Source organism: Sipha flava, unplaced genomic scaffold, assembly GCF_003268045.1.
Source record: "Sipha flava isolate LNK unplaced genomic scaffold, YSA_version1 281_pilon_pilon, whole genome shotgun sequence".
Taxonomy (NCBI): Eukaryota; Metazoa; Arthropoda; class Insecta; order Hemiptera; family Aphididae; genus Sipha; species Sipha flava.
The window spans coordinates 438,027-451,860 of record NW_020272948.1 but is presented as its reverse complement, the minus strand read 5'-3'; the positions used below and the strand labels follow the sequence as shown (position 1 = coordinate 451,860).

The 13,834-nt window shown below is 27.9% G+C and overlaps 1 protein-coding gene across 3 annotated transcripts in view; it reads left to right on the top strand.

Annotated features, from left to right (window-relative positions):
* Window positions 1–1,517: 1,517 nt before the first annotated feature.
* Window positions 1,518–13,834, top strand: part of LOC112685525 (protein lozenge-like) — a 59,001-nt gene continuing 46,684 nt past the window's right edge. For all 3 annotated transcript variants that reach the window (XM_025557440.1, XM_025557439.1, XM_025557438.1), the window contains exon 1: window positions 1,518–2,322. In XM_025557440.1, coding sequence (XP_025413225.1) covers window positions 1,893–2,322 — 430 coding nt within the window. In that variant the 5' untranslated portion in view covers window positions 1,518–1,892. The remainder of the gene's footprint in view (window positions 2,323–13,834) is intronic.

The window sequence follows — 13,834 nt, the reverse complement described above, 5'->3', positions numbered from 1 at the left end:
CTTATTCTTTGGCTCTTGAGTATGGCAACTATGTTGGATTTGTTAAATAAAACATTTAGTTCTCTGTTTGATCTTATTTCATAGCTATCCTCCTCATTTCTCTTTGGACCAAACATTCTGCGCAAGATTTTTCTTTCGAAGATCATTAATTTGTTTTCGACAGATTTGGTAGATGCCCATTCTTTACAGGGGTACAGTACAATTGGTGTATCAAGGGTCTTATACAATCTTATTTTCGTTATTCTGGATAGTTTTTTTAGATTTAAATAATTGGACTAATGAGTAATAGCATTTGTTGCCAGCTGTGACTCCCCTGTGTATTTATTTTCTATCTGCCTGTGAGTTTATATCTGCTCCTAAATACTTAAAGTTCCAAACTCTTTCAATCTCCTAATACTTAGGAGCAGATATAAACTCTCAACCGCTTCCTCATTTAAAATGTCGATTATTCTCTTTAGGCTATACTCTGTCTATGCTATTACGATTGTGTATATTACCTACAATATTAAAATGAAGTATTATTACTAGAGTCTGGAATTATGTGTACTAAAAATGTACGAAATATGTATGCATTTATGCTCTGATTATTATTAAAATATGCAAACAAAAATGCATGTTCATTAAATTAATTTAGTTTAAAAATGTATAAAATTCATTAAATAATCAATATGGAACAAATGTATTAAACATGCAGTTGAAATAATTGAACTGTAATATGTATATTGTATTGAGCTATGAATATGTTGAATTTTGAAATATTTTGATGGTACATTGGGCAATAATTGTTAAGATTGTAATTTATTTTTTCGATTAATATCTCGGATGTGTTTATCGATTTTCAGATGTTGTGTGTCAGTAAAGAGCTTTGCACTGGTGATTTAATCTCACATACTTGACAAAATTATTTCCCTGTAGAATTAAAAATATTTTCTCCAAATTCTACAAAATATTTACGAACAGTCGATTGTACTTTTGACATTTTAATAAGGAGCAAAAACACAAACTATTGTGAAACACAACTAAAATATGGTTAGAATATAACATCTAGTCCCGACTGAATTATCTTTATTTGGAAGGGATTAGATGTTATTAGAAAACAAATCCATTACGAACCATGGATGAAACATGTGGGTAAAACAGGTGGGTATGAAACACTTAGGTATTCGACTGTAATGCGATATGAAAAACCGTAAAACACATAAATATCTGGTACACATATAAAAAAAGAAAACAAAATATGCAAAATTATGCACGATATATAACTTTGTATCCCGGAACAATTGACTGTAATCCAAACTCGTTGCTAATCCCAGCTACTTTTCGGACTGCTGAAAAGAAACGCACGCGTACGAATCCGGGTTCTAATTATCGGTACGCGTGTGTGCCGACGTGTCGGTGTATTTGTGGCAGGGCCGGGGAGTGCGGGGTGGAAAAAAGTGGGAGTGACCGATGGGAGTGTCTGCGAACGTTCGTTGGTAGGAGTCGCGGGTAGGTCGCGGCGCCGTGGTCGAGCAGCAGGTCGTCGTCGCGCGCACCAGTCGGTTCCTACACCCGCGTACCGGACGACGCGTACACCGTACGAGACACGCGAAACTCTCTGTGCCCGTCGGGTGGCAACCGCGTGCAACGTGACCCATCCCCCGGTAAGTTTCGTCAGGTCCTCGCGGCAGAGGTGCAACACTCGGTGCGACGATTTCCGCGCCCGGTTCGCACGAAACGCGAGTTCGTGTTCCGGTCAGTATTGTACGCGGTCGAAGTTGCGTCGGGAGCACGCGTTCCCCGAGCCCGTGCTAGGAGGAAACAGCGAACGGCGTCGACGAGGGTGGCCGCGTCGGACCGAGGTGCTGAGGGCGCGCGCGTAGCGTCTGAACTTCGGCCGTTACCGCGGTACCATGCGCCTGGTACGGATGACGTCGGACCACAGCAAGAAGAGGCGCCGGGGCCCGTCGTCCGATCACCACGGCGGCGGCGCGGTCATCGCTTCGTCGTCCGCGTCGTCCGCCTCGTCGCCTCCGTCCGAGGACCTCTGGTGGACCGAGACGGCCGTCAACGAGGTGACCGCCGAGCACCCGGGCGAGCTGGTCCGCACCGGGTGCCCTTACATGCTGTGCAGCGCCCTGCCCACGCACTGGCGGTCCAACAAGACGCTGCCCGGCGCGTTCAAGGTGGTCATACTGTCCGAGGTGCCGGACGGCACAGCAGTCACGCTCAAAGCCGGTAACGACGAGAACTGTTCGGCCGAGCTGCGCAACTGTTCCGCTCTGGTCAAGAACCAAATCGCCAAGTTCAACGATCTGAGATTCGTCGGACGCAGCGGACGAGGTAAAACCGTGCTCTATCCGTATATATTATGTACACGTGTTACGCCGGATTCGTGACATTTTTTTTTTGTCCCTTTCATAAATGTGAATTAGGCGGACTTTTTTCATAAATTTCACGAAATCTGCAGTCTTACAGTTGTTGAAATCAGTTATAGGTATATAATTCTACGTTACGGTGGATAACGATAGTTGATAAATGACGTCATTCCTAGATAATTATGTCTTTTACCGAAATGATTTAATTCCTTAGGTGAATATCGTAAAAGAACGCGTCTTTAACTATAATTTACATCTTTCACTGACCAATGACGTCATTTACTAACATTGTCAGTCGGTGATGAAACATCTCATATTTTCACATGGATATGTCTTATCATTAGGAATCATGATAAAATGTTATACCCACAGTAAACTCGACAGTTCTAAATTTAAATGACCGAGCTGAAAATTCGATTTACCGAGAATCCGTATTGTAATAATTACAATATTTAATTACAATTAATGTTGTTAAAATAAAATCGAATAAAAGTGCGTATTACAGATTAGATTTGGTATATATATATTAAATAGGTTCATATTTATTATTTATTCGTATTTGAAAGCTGGTATACAGACATTTTGGGCAACATTTTTTTTTCTCTTTTCAACTGCCGCGATAACGTTTTTTTATCATATGCTTATGTTTTACTAGACTCGTTTTCAGAAGTACTACGTTTTACTCGATTACAAATTACAAACAATACGACTACATTCGTTTACAGCAGTTTGGAAAATTGTAAAATAAATGTATGAACAGAAAACTACTATATGATACATCAAAAGATAATGTAACATCGTCGATGTTATTTTTTGACGTTTAATTTACATAATATAATTATGATTTTACTAAGTACACGTATAAAGTTGAATCACACTTCTAATCACATGTATTTGGGCTTATATCAAATTAATAAATTCGAATTCTAGAGGTTCTGGCCAAAAATATTTGAATTGGAAAGTTTTACATTTACTTAATTTCGAATTATCGAAGGGACCAAAATACCTCTATATGTTTCTTTGAATTATAGTGGTTCTTTCAATGTACCAAGAGTGTACATAAATTTTTAGAGATTTTTGAATTGTTGCAGTTTGAAAGTCTACCGTATATCTCAATTGTAACATATATTTTTAAATTATATTATAATTGTATGCAGTGGCGTAGCTAGGTATAAGTGCAGTCAAAATACTTGAGCCCCTCTCTAATATTATCTTTATAGGAAAATTCAAAATATACGCGTCATATTGTTCTTTCAAATGTGAATAGTTACTATGAAATGAGAAACGAAAATAATTAAGGGATATTTAATAATTATACAAAGTAAAAAGGAAATCTATAATGCATATTTTGTGAATTATTATTCTACTTAAATACTGGATCGTAACTAGAATTGATTTTGAATAAATAAGTGTCACGTACTATTTAAATTTAATATTTAATAATTATTATTTTTAATATTTCATAATTAATGTTCTCAATATTCTATATTTACACTCTTTTCCCCGATGATCATTAATAAAGAAATTATCAAATTATCAAACTACCATGTATAATTTAGGAATACATTTATCAATATTTCCAACTATTTTAAGGAAGTATAGACTCAGAATTATCCAAAGATTCCAAGGCCCTCTGTGCTCTGGGGTTGCGGGGCACTGCCCCGCTTTGCTATATGGTAGCTATGCCATCAATGGTATGACTATATTAAGAAACACTTTTAAACTATAATGCAACCCTATTTTGTATAGTACAGTGGTTCCCAACCGGTGTACCTCGAGCACCCTTGAAGTGTGCCACAATAAATCTATAAATTGTATTATAGTATGTATTTACTAAATTATTATCTATATTCGATGAAAAATGATCGAACTAATCATAGATACATATAATATTATTTCTGTGGTATGATGGCAGAAGCTGATATGTACATTTATTAAACTTTCGGAAAAACGAGTTTAAAGGTTTAGAATGAAATAAAAAAATCAGTTTGGTATGAAATGCATTTATTATTTTATAATTGTAATCAATAATCTTTCATGAATTAAAATATTAAGCTCTAATACATAAATTATTTTTCAAAAAAATGTTTAAGTAGAAAATAAAAACATTTATGATTTTTTGCCAACATTTATTTTTTTAAAATTTGCAACATAAAAAAAAATAAAAATTATGAAAGTAACCTTTTTTAAAACACAGTATTATAGCATGCAAAACAATTTTAGAATAAAACAAAAAAGTTCATTAAATAAATGTAAAACATAATATTGATCTTTTAACTCTTGGTCAATAAATAGAAAAAATTAAATTAGCCTTTTATAAAATTTAGCAATATAGAGTAGATAAGGGTAAGATGACGCACTTTTTTATAAAATGTGTTTAAATAATATAATATTATATTTTTTGGTACAAAAAAAAAGTTATTTTTGTATAGCAAATATTCATTTCATTTCATTTTTTCAATCAAAGCTTTAATATTTTGAATAGATTAGTTTTAAAACATAGAAAACTTAACATAAGTCATACGCGCAATCTTACCCCGACACTGGGGTAAGATTGCGCACATGGTGGGATAAAAGGGCGCAAGCAAAAGTCTTTATTTTAAATTAATCTTGTTAGGGAAAATAAATTCTTAAATATATATTTTACCAATTGTAATCACTATAATTTATTATAAATTTCTATTTTAATTATATTTGCTTATAAAATTAATAATAAGTAAAGACTTTTTAAGACATATTATATAGTTATATTTATATTAAAAATTATAACATGTTAAAACATAACAACACAAATAAAAACTATTGAACAATTTATTGAACTTTGTTTAATCATAGTATAACAAAAACAACAAAATAAACAAATTTAACAAGTAGATAGGCACTACAGTAGTAGATCTAACCAAATAAAAATGATCAATATTTCAGTTCATGCATTTTAAAACTAAATAAAATAAAATAAATAAGTAATAACTTACGTAGTTTCTAAAAATATACACAAGTATCTAGAATATTTAGATACTCTAATTGTAAATAATATGAATTTTATAATAACTATGTAGATACTAATACATGTAATTATAATTTCAAACATATAAATATGTAGGTGACAATTGTCAACAATGTTAACATCATTTGCTGAAATGCGCACATTTACCCCAAATCGAATACGTCATCTTACCCCAATATACTTTTCATTGTTGAAAAAATTGTATACAAATAAGCATTCGTGTTATCAGAACATAATACATGATAAATAATAGCCAATATAGTGTAGAAATTTAAAAAAAAAAAGATTACTATATAAATAACTTTTCCAGTGTGAATAACTAATTTTATTCTATCTAAATATTACATCAAAAAGTAAAAAATTAAAACTTATCTCATTTCGAGCTGTTGTTCAAGTTAATCTCGTTTTTTTTTTGTTACTGATAAACATAGCTGGTACATTGATAAACACTAAACAGTATGTCCATAATTAAAAATCTTAATAATTTATTGATAATAGTTTATCTTACCCCAGGTTACTGTAACAATTAATTAAAAATTTTAAATAAAATACAATGAAAGTAAAAAATAAAACAACTTATGGTTTTAATTAATAATGCATTATTATAATTTTAGCCTTCATCTGATGAAAAATTACTATCGATTGAAGGCATTTCAGCAGCATCTTTAGACGTTTTTAAGTTTTGATAGAAACTATGGCAGTCTTCATGTATCAGCGTCAATAAACTTAATAATTTTTTTTTTTTTTTTTGATGTTGATACGTAAAGGACTTTTATAACAATTGGTTAACGCTGTTGAATAATATAATGATGTTATATTTTTTGGCCTTCCTCTTTTACTACGTTATGTAAGGTTTAAAACTATAAATGATTCTTCTGGATTGAAGCTATTCTTAAACTGCAACTCACCATAAACTTTTTCATATCGAGTCCACCTTATATGAAACCAATTACTTTATTCTCATCAGTATCTACTGTTTTTTTAGTCAGTGAAGTGCTTACTAAATTTGAAAATTAAAAAAAAACTGTTCTTGTTTCATTTGAATTACTTTAAATGGTTCCTTTCCTTTTATCGTCCTAACAAATTGATACCAATCTCTTGGTATCATTAAAGGAATATCTGAACAATTTTTCACTCTTCCTATTTTCGCTGGTGATCTACATCACACTCCAAGTGAGTGTGGTCTGGCAGTAAATATTTTTGGTCAGTTATATGCAACGTTTTAAAATTTTATTGTAAGTATGCCTGTCGCAGCCGTCTCGTTCGATCGATTCTATTTTTATATTTCACAATAAATAACCCTCTATTAGAGTAAACTGTAAACGGTATACATATATATGTATAAAATATGGTTCACATAATATACGAATTGGTGTGCCGCAAATATTTTGTTGGTGGTGAAGTGTGCTGCATTGTTAAAAAAGTTGAAAACCACTGTTATAGTATTATGTTATATTATGTATTGTAATTCACATTATTATACCCAGTGGTCGAAATGGCTCAAGATAAGTTGAAGATGCCTTATAATTCAGATTTCCTGATATCATTATAACATTTTTCACACCTTGAGTACCTATAATATTTTTTTTTTTTTATAGTTCACATAAAGTATATTATCTTAGTCCGTGGCTCTAAATACGGGTATAATACGAGTTGCGAAACGGCTTATACTAAACAACACGATAAGCCGGGCGCCCGGGCCTAAATGTTAAAAACAATTATTTTCACCGAAAAAAAAATAATTTCTTATAGATAAATATAAAAATGATAGTAAGTATATAATTTTAAAATACAAGTCTTAGGAGGAATGCGTTATTCTAGACAAAACAAGTAGAGGGATGCCATCTAACCATTACATAATGTATCGTTATATTATAATATATAATATAATAAAAGTCCCATGGAATTTATTCCACATGGTACTTACCTATTTTTCTGCATGTAAGCAAATTCAATTGTCCAAAATTTTCCATCATATAATATCAATATTACCGTAAATTTTGATTACAAGGTAAAGTTAGGCTAAATTAAAATGTAATTGTTGTGCTCAGTAAAAGCTGAAAAATCATCGTTTTTTATTTTGAATTTAATTTTAGAAACGTTATATAACTCATAAGATATGCAAATTGATAACAAATGAAAAATAAAAAATTAAGTATGGTCGATAAGCTGCGTTATCACGAATATATTGCTATATAAAGTACTTCTGTCAATTTAAATTTTACGTAGTAGATGGGTCAATTTGAATCCCTGTGTTATGTGTTGTACACATAAGTGTATATTATACTGCGATAAATAATTTTATAAAAATAAAATATTATAAACTATTTAATCTTTTATTATAATTTGTGAAATATTAAATTATTATTAATATGATATGGCCGAAATAAATAAATAAAATTCTTCTTTATTTTACTTAAATTACTAATTTAAAAATGGCAATGTTTATAATATAAAATTGTTAATGTTATATTAAAATTTAATTGTAATTAAATTATTATGATTTTTTATGGAAACAATGAAGGTTGCATTTTTATACAAGAGTATAGTATATTCAGTGCTCCATATTATTGTACTTACTAAATACTATTTAGGTATTATGACTGTGGTTAAGAAAATGCCTTGATATTATATACGAGTAGTTAAGTATAAATGTATACATCTATAGGCAAAATAAATTTGAACCATATCGATTCATATTTATATTCGAAGTTAGTATATTATATATATATATATATATATATATATTATTTAGCTCACGAGAATAACTTAAAAAAAAAAATTAAATAAATATAAACGCTTGTATATTTCAATTTTATATAAATAATTTGCCCATTTTCCTATACTTGTATAATTTGTATACAAGTAATAGTTAAGTTTGTGGAACATTTTTATACTTCAAAAGAATTACGGAAACGAACACAATTAAATTATTGTATTTTACCTATTTGAAATGAATATAATTTTAAAAAGTCAGTTAAAGGTTTTGAGTAGGTAGTTATAAAAGTTAGATAAATTTGAAATTCGTATAACTTAATGAACAATTCATAGTGAATTTCAAAAATAATGTTATCTAATTTAAACGAAATCATTATTATTAATAACGATATAATAAAATTTTTAAATATTTAAGTTAAACAGAACTTTTTTTTTAATTAATGTTCATGCTAAAAATCACGTAGAATTTAAATTATTCAGAAAAACCACAATATTTGTATTGTAAATATTTTATATTTTTTATGATGTGTTAAAATATATTTTTTATACGTGAATGTAAATATTTAAGATAAATCTTATCAAATTTTAAAATAGTAAAATTAATTAGATAAATATCATGATTTAACGATTTAACGTTTTTGAACATCATAGATGATCTATTCACAAAGTATACTTAATTCTAAATAACTTCATTAATCAATAAAATATTTCATATGGGTCAATGAATAAAAATGCATATTTAAAAATTGCTAGAGAATAAACTAAATTGAATGAAATGTTTGTTAACTACGATGCTTTAATAGACATGGTTCATAATTTATTACCTTCAAATCTCAGTATTATTTAATTTTTAATGCTTTTAAATAATAACATTTAGGTAATAATGATTTTCATTAATTTTAAATTACCTACTGTTAAAATATAAATAAAACATGATTAGACCAAAACGTTTGCATCAGATGTAACTAAATAAATGTTAAAAATAAAATTTCAAATCGTACTATATAGAAATTCTACAACTTTTTAAAAATGGTCAGTCAACATTTTTTGTTTTATTAAAAATACTACTGTATACGCAGATAGGTTTATTTTATATTTATTAATGCTAATATATTAAAAACATAACTATAAAACATATTTTTTGTAGTATATTCATTCATGAACAGAACACAAACTCGTACAACATTAAAAATTTAGCTTCCTATTTAAATTAATGCTATATATATGTATTATAATAATACTGTTTAATTAATTTTAAAAAACATCTCGTTAACATATTTATAGAGTATTGAACATTTTACAGTTGTCTAACATTTAAAAATTTATAACAATTTAATAAATCGTGTATATTATTTATATTTATCATAAGTATTTCATGAATTTTTTAAAAATTTTAAAAATCTAATGGCTTCACTTGAGTTCGAAAAATTATTAGGTACTGTTTATATACAGTCTTGACAACATATTAACTGATACCAATTGAACAAATAGATTCATAACCGTTATATTAAAATACTACTCATGAACATTTTAAAAATTTCTACAGAACCGACAAATGCGTATACGTGCACATTGTATATAGATATATGCATACATTTATTTGAGCAGAGGTGATGTGTGCCCTCGTTTTTATATACATATTTTATTTTTTTTATAACGTACCTACTCAAGTACTGGTGCGGTTTTCAAGATATCATTTCGGGTGTCTCGTATATTATATAGGTAATTAAACTGTAGCCAACTTCTAACAATGATATTTAACATCCTTTAAAAGGATCGAACAAAGAGTCTTTGTTCTTGTATTTTTTCGCCGACATACACGCGACTGCTTACGCTCCAATGGTAGGGTGAAAATGTGTTTTTTTTATCTTTGGAAACGACGATATTTTTATTTCCTATCACAAGATGTAAAAAACAAAAAAAAAAAATCAATTTGCAATAACTGTCGTCCTAAATCTTTTTTACTATCATTTATACAATTACCCGGTCAATTTCGACACTATAATATAATTTATGCCACTTTTTGATGGCATTTGTCTTTCTTTGCCGGACGTGTAATTACTTTGACGACAGAACAGATGGGTAAGAAAAAAAAAAATTCCCCATTGATCTATTGCACATTTGACAGGATTCTGTGGTCGCACTTAGGTTCGTCGCATTCTATACTACGTGTAAATAGTTATAACTTATATAACCTATAGGCTATAAGCGGTGTTGAATTGTTATTAGCGTCTCTGCATAAAATACATGCATATTAAATTAAATTGAGAAAAAATATAAATTACTTTCCTCGATAAATGTACATATGTCAAAAAAATTTGATTCAGCTTAAATTTGTTATATATAAAATAACATATCAACTGTATAAAATATACCATATAAGTGTATATATATGCACATATTTTATGTTTTTAAATTTGATAACATATAAGGATTTACGAGTATGTGAGGTACATAGAAGAAATTATTCACATAAATACAATGTATCATTTATTATTCTTAACAATTCTGTTACTAATTAATAATAATAATTAATATTATATAAAAAATAAGTAGATAATACTGCAGATGACGTGTCATGAGTAAAATAATCGTGCTTACCTAACCTAATTTAACCTGTTTTAAAGAACAATCTACATCTTTGATTTCATTTTTTTTCTTTGGTATACAAAGAATAATATATTCAAATATAACTTTAATTTAAATTTAACCATTAGAACGTGAACAAGATAAAGATAGAGAAAGGCTTGCAATCCCTTTAAAAATGATATTAATGAAATTATTATTTTTTAATCTTACATATATCGCCATATATATTACATATATAGGTACATCCAGTGGCGTAATTTGGAATTGGTTTTGGGGAGGGATTGGGATATAAATTTATACTATCATTTTAGTAGGGCTATGCCCCCTACACCCCCTTTAAACATTAAATCTCATATATCTCAATATTATATTAATTTATTATTATAAATTAAATGGTATAATAATGATTGTAAAAAATGTTAATTTTTAATTATTAACTTTTTCTAACTTTGTACTTACAGGTTGTTCTGCAGAAATCATTGATCTGATTCTTTGTTTTTCCTAAGAAAATATTCTTGTGTTATTGATTTTTAAATTTGTAGATATGGATATGCCATAATAATTACATATAAATAGGAAATATATAAATTTATGAAGATTTAGATTATTTCAAAAAATAGTTCAACTTTATTACGACAAGTTTTTTGTTAGGTTGGTCTTGATCTGAATTACATTTTGACAAGCTGTTTTCTTGATTAGTTTATTTAAATTTTTTTGAAAAAAAGAAATAAAAGCATTCGACTGCCTTTTCATTTTTAATTTAATAATTGAATATGTAATTTAGTAATATATTAAATTTACATTATCGCACAATAGACACACATCCACAGTTAAAGAAAAAATAATATTATTTTATTACTCGTTTTATTATATATAATATAAATAATAATAGACATTGGTGTTGTACTATTGCTGATCGTTTTCAGTTTTATAATATTTCAAAATAGTTAATACCAGTGTTGCCAGTTATAATTTTTTTAAAAAGCTATGAGTACTATCACAAAAGGCCGGAAATCAGCTGAAAAAAAACGATTAATAACAAACATATTAACGCAAAAATAAAAATATTAATACTATTAAAATTGTTGGCAATTTCCATTTCTTTCTTTAGTAAAGCTATTAATCTTTTTATTATATTTTGCAAGTAAATAATATTATTAGGACATTAAATATAATAAATAATAATATTAAATAATCATAATTCATAGTTTATTAAATTTTAATGTTCTAAGAAGTCCAACATTAAAACAATAAACAAGGAAATAAAATAATAAGTATTAAAAATAACAAAACAAAATTAATAGGTAATACTTAAAAAAAATGTTAGGATAGTAAATTAAAGTCTTTTGAATCACGAATCTACAATCGTGAAACGAACTAAGATATACTAGTCCGAGGTGTAAAGTGATAAATATTAACTAGATATGAATATAAATCCGATTCGTAGTTAATAACCACCACAGATAAATATAATTTGTTTTGATAACAACCATAAATATGGTTTATTATATGGAGTGATAACGAAAACGAAGGGAAAAACTCATGATATCAATGTCGTGTAATATTATACTTATATACACAAACAATCAATTAAAATATATTATATATAACTTAAATCAGAATTAAGCTAGTTAAAAACAATTAATGGCTAGAAAAAAATGCTAGGAGCAAGATTGTATATTTTTTCAGTCAGATTGAAATGAAAAAGGCCAGATTTAGCCTTAAAAAGGCCAACATGGCATCACTGGTTAATACCTTATACCACTGAATAGAATAATATAATGATACATTGTTTGTCGACGTCGCCGAAAGCAATTTCCTAGGAAAATAAACCAAGTTTTGCTATAATGCTATAAATAGTCGAAAACAAGACCCAATATATATAGTATAATATAGTTATTATAGTAATATGTCAATCACTGTACTCATTTTATTAATATTAATGATTATAATAAGAATTTTTAGATTATATAATAAATAATTGATAAATAACTAACATTAATATTTGTTTTAGAAAAAATTTCAATGTTTCACGTTTTTGTGAAATATTGCATGCTTTAAGCACTAATCAAGAGTGGTAAATTGTAGATTTATCAGTGTTATATTTTAACTCTGAGCTATACAATTTTCTTGTCATATATTATAATTGTTGAACTATCGTAGTTTTATATTAGTAAAATAAAAAAAATCTCGACTATGATAATATCCATGTATTCTTATTTCTTATCTTAAAATCTTTTAAAGCTTAGTGCTTACGGAAATTTAATTATAATTATTTTAAAAAAAAAAAGTGTCTGGGGGGGGATATATCCCCATATACCCCCCCAAAATTACGCCACTGGGTACATTTGAAGTATAATAATTGTATTTCTATTTTATGATACAATTATTGTACACCGGATGTATATGCGTAATACCTATGTGTGACAATATAAGATTTAACGTAAGACATCATAGAATACTGTTTAAAAACTATTCGCTTTCTAAATTGTATTCTTATATTTACTTAATAATTTAATGTATAATTTTAGGATGAAATATTTCACTTTTATATAGATTAACATAAGGCTCGGATAAAAAAAAACTTAAAACTTATTGAAAAATTCTCTAAAACTCCAAAAATTCTCTTGAAAAATATCCTATCAATTGATTGCTTTTTTTAAAAAATCTATTGTTTTATATAGTATCTAGATTATAATAATAAAAAATAAAAAATAAATAAATAAATAAATAAAATTGAAAAATTTGATTTTATGTGATAACGATTTATAAAAGTCCTATATATGTACATTTAGTTTCATAAATAGTTAATATTTATCAAGTAATATTATAACTACAATTAGAAGTTTTTGATGGTTATTTTTATAACAGGAGTTTATTCGGTACAAATATATCATCGTTAATTTAAAATTGAAACCGAAAATTTTGATATTGTTGTTATTTTTATATATTTCTGAAAAATAATACTATTTTTGATGAAATACGACTTTAAATGAGTATTCTATTTTTTAGGGTCAGTGTATTATAATAAAATATTAATATAAAATAACAAAAACTAATGTACTAATGTTCCATGAAAAATTCAGTACTTGGATTTGTAATGTTTCGAAATCCCCGAACACTATAAATAACAATAAGCAACGGGGACTGGAATTGGAAATGA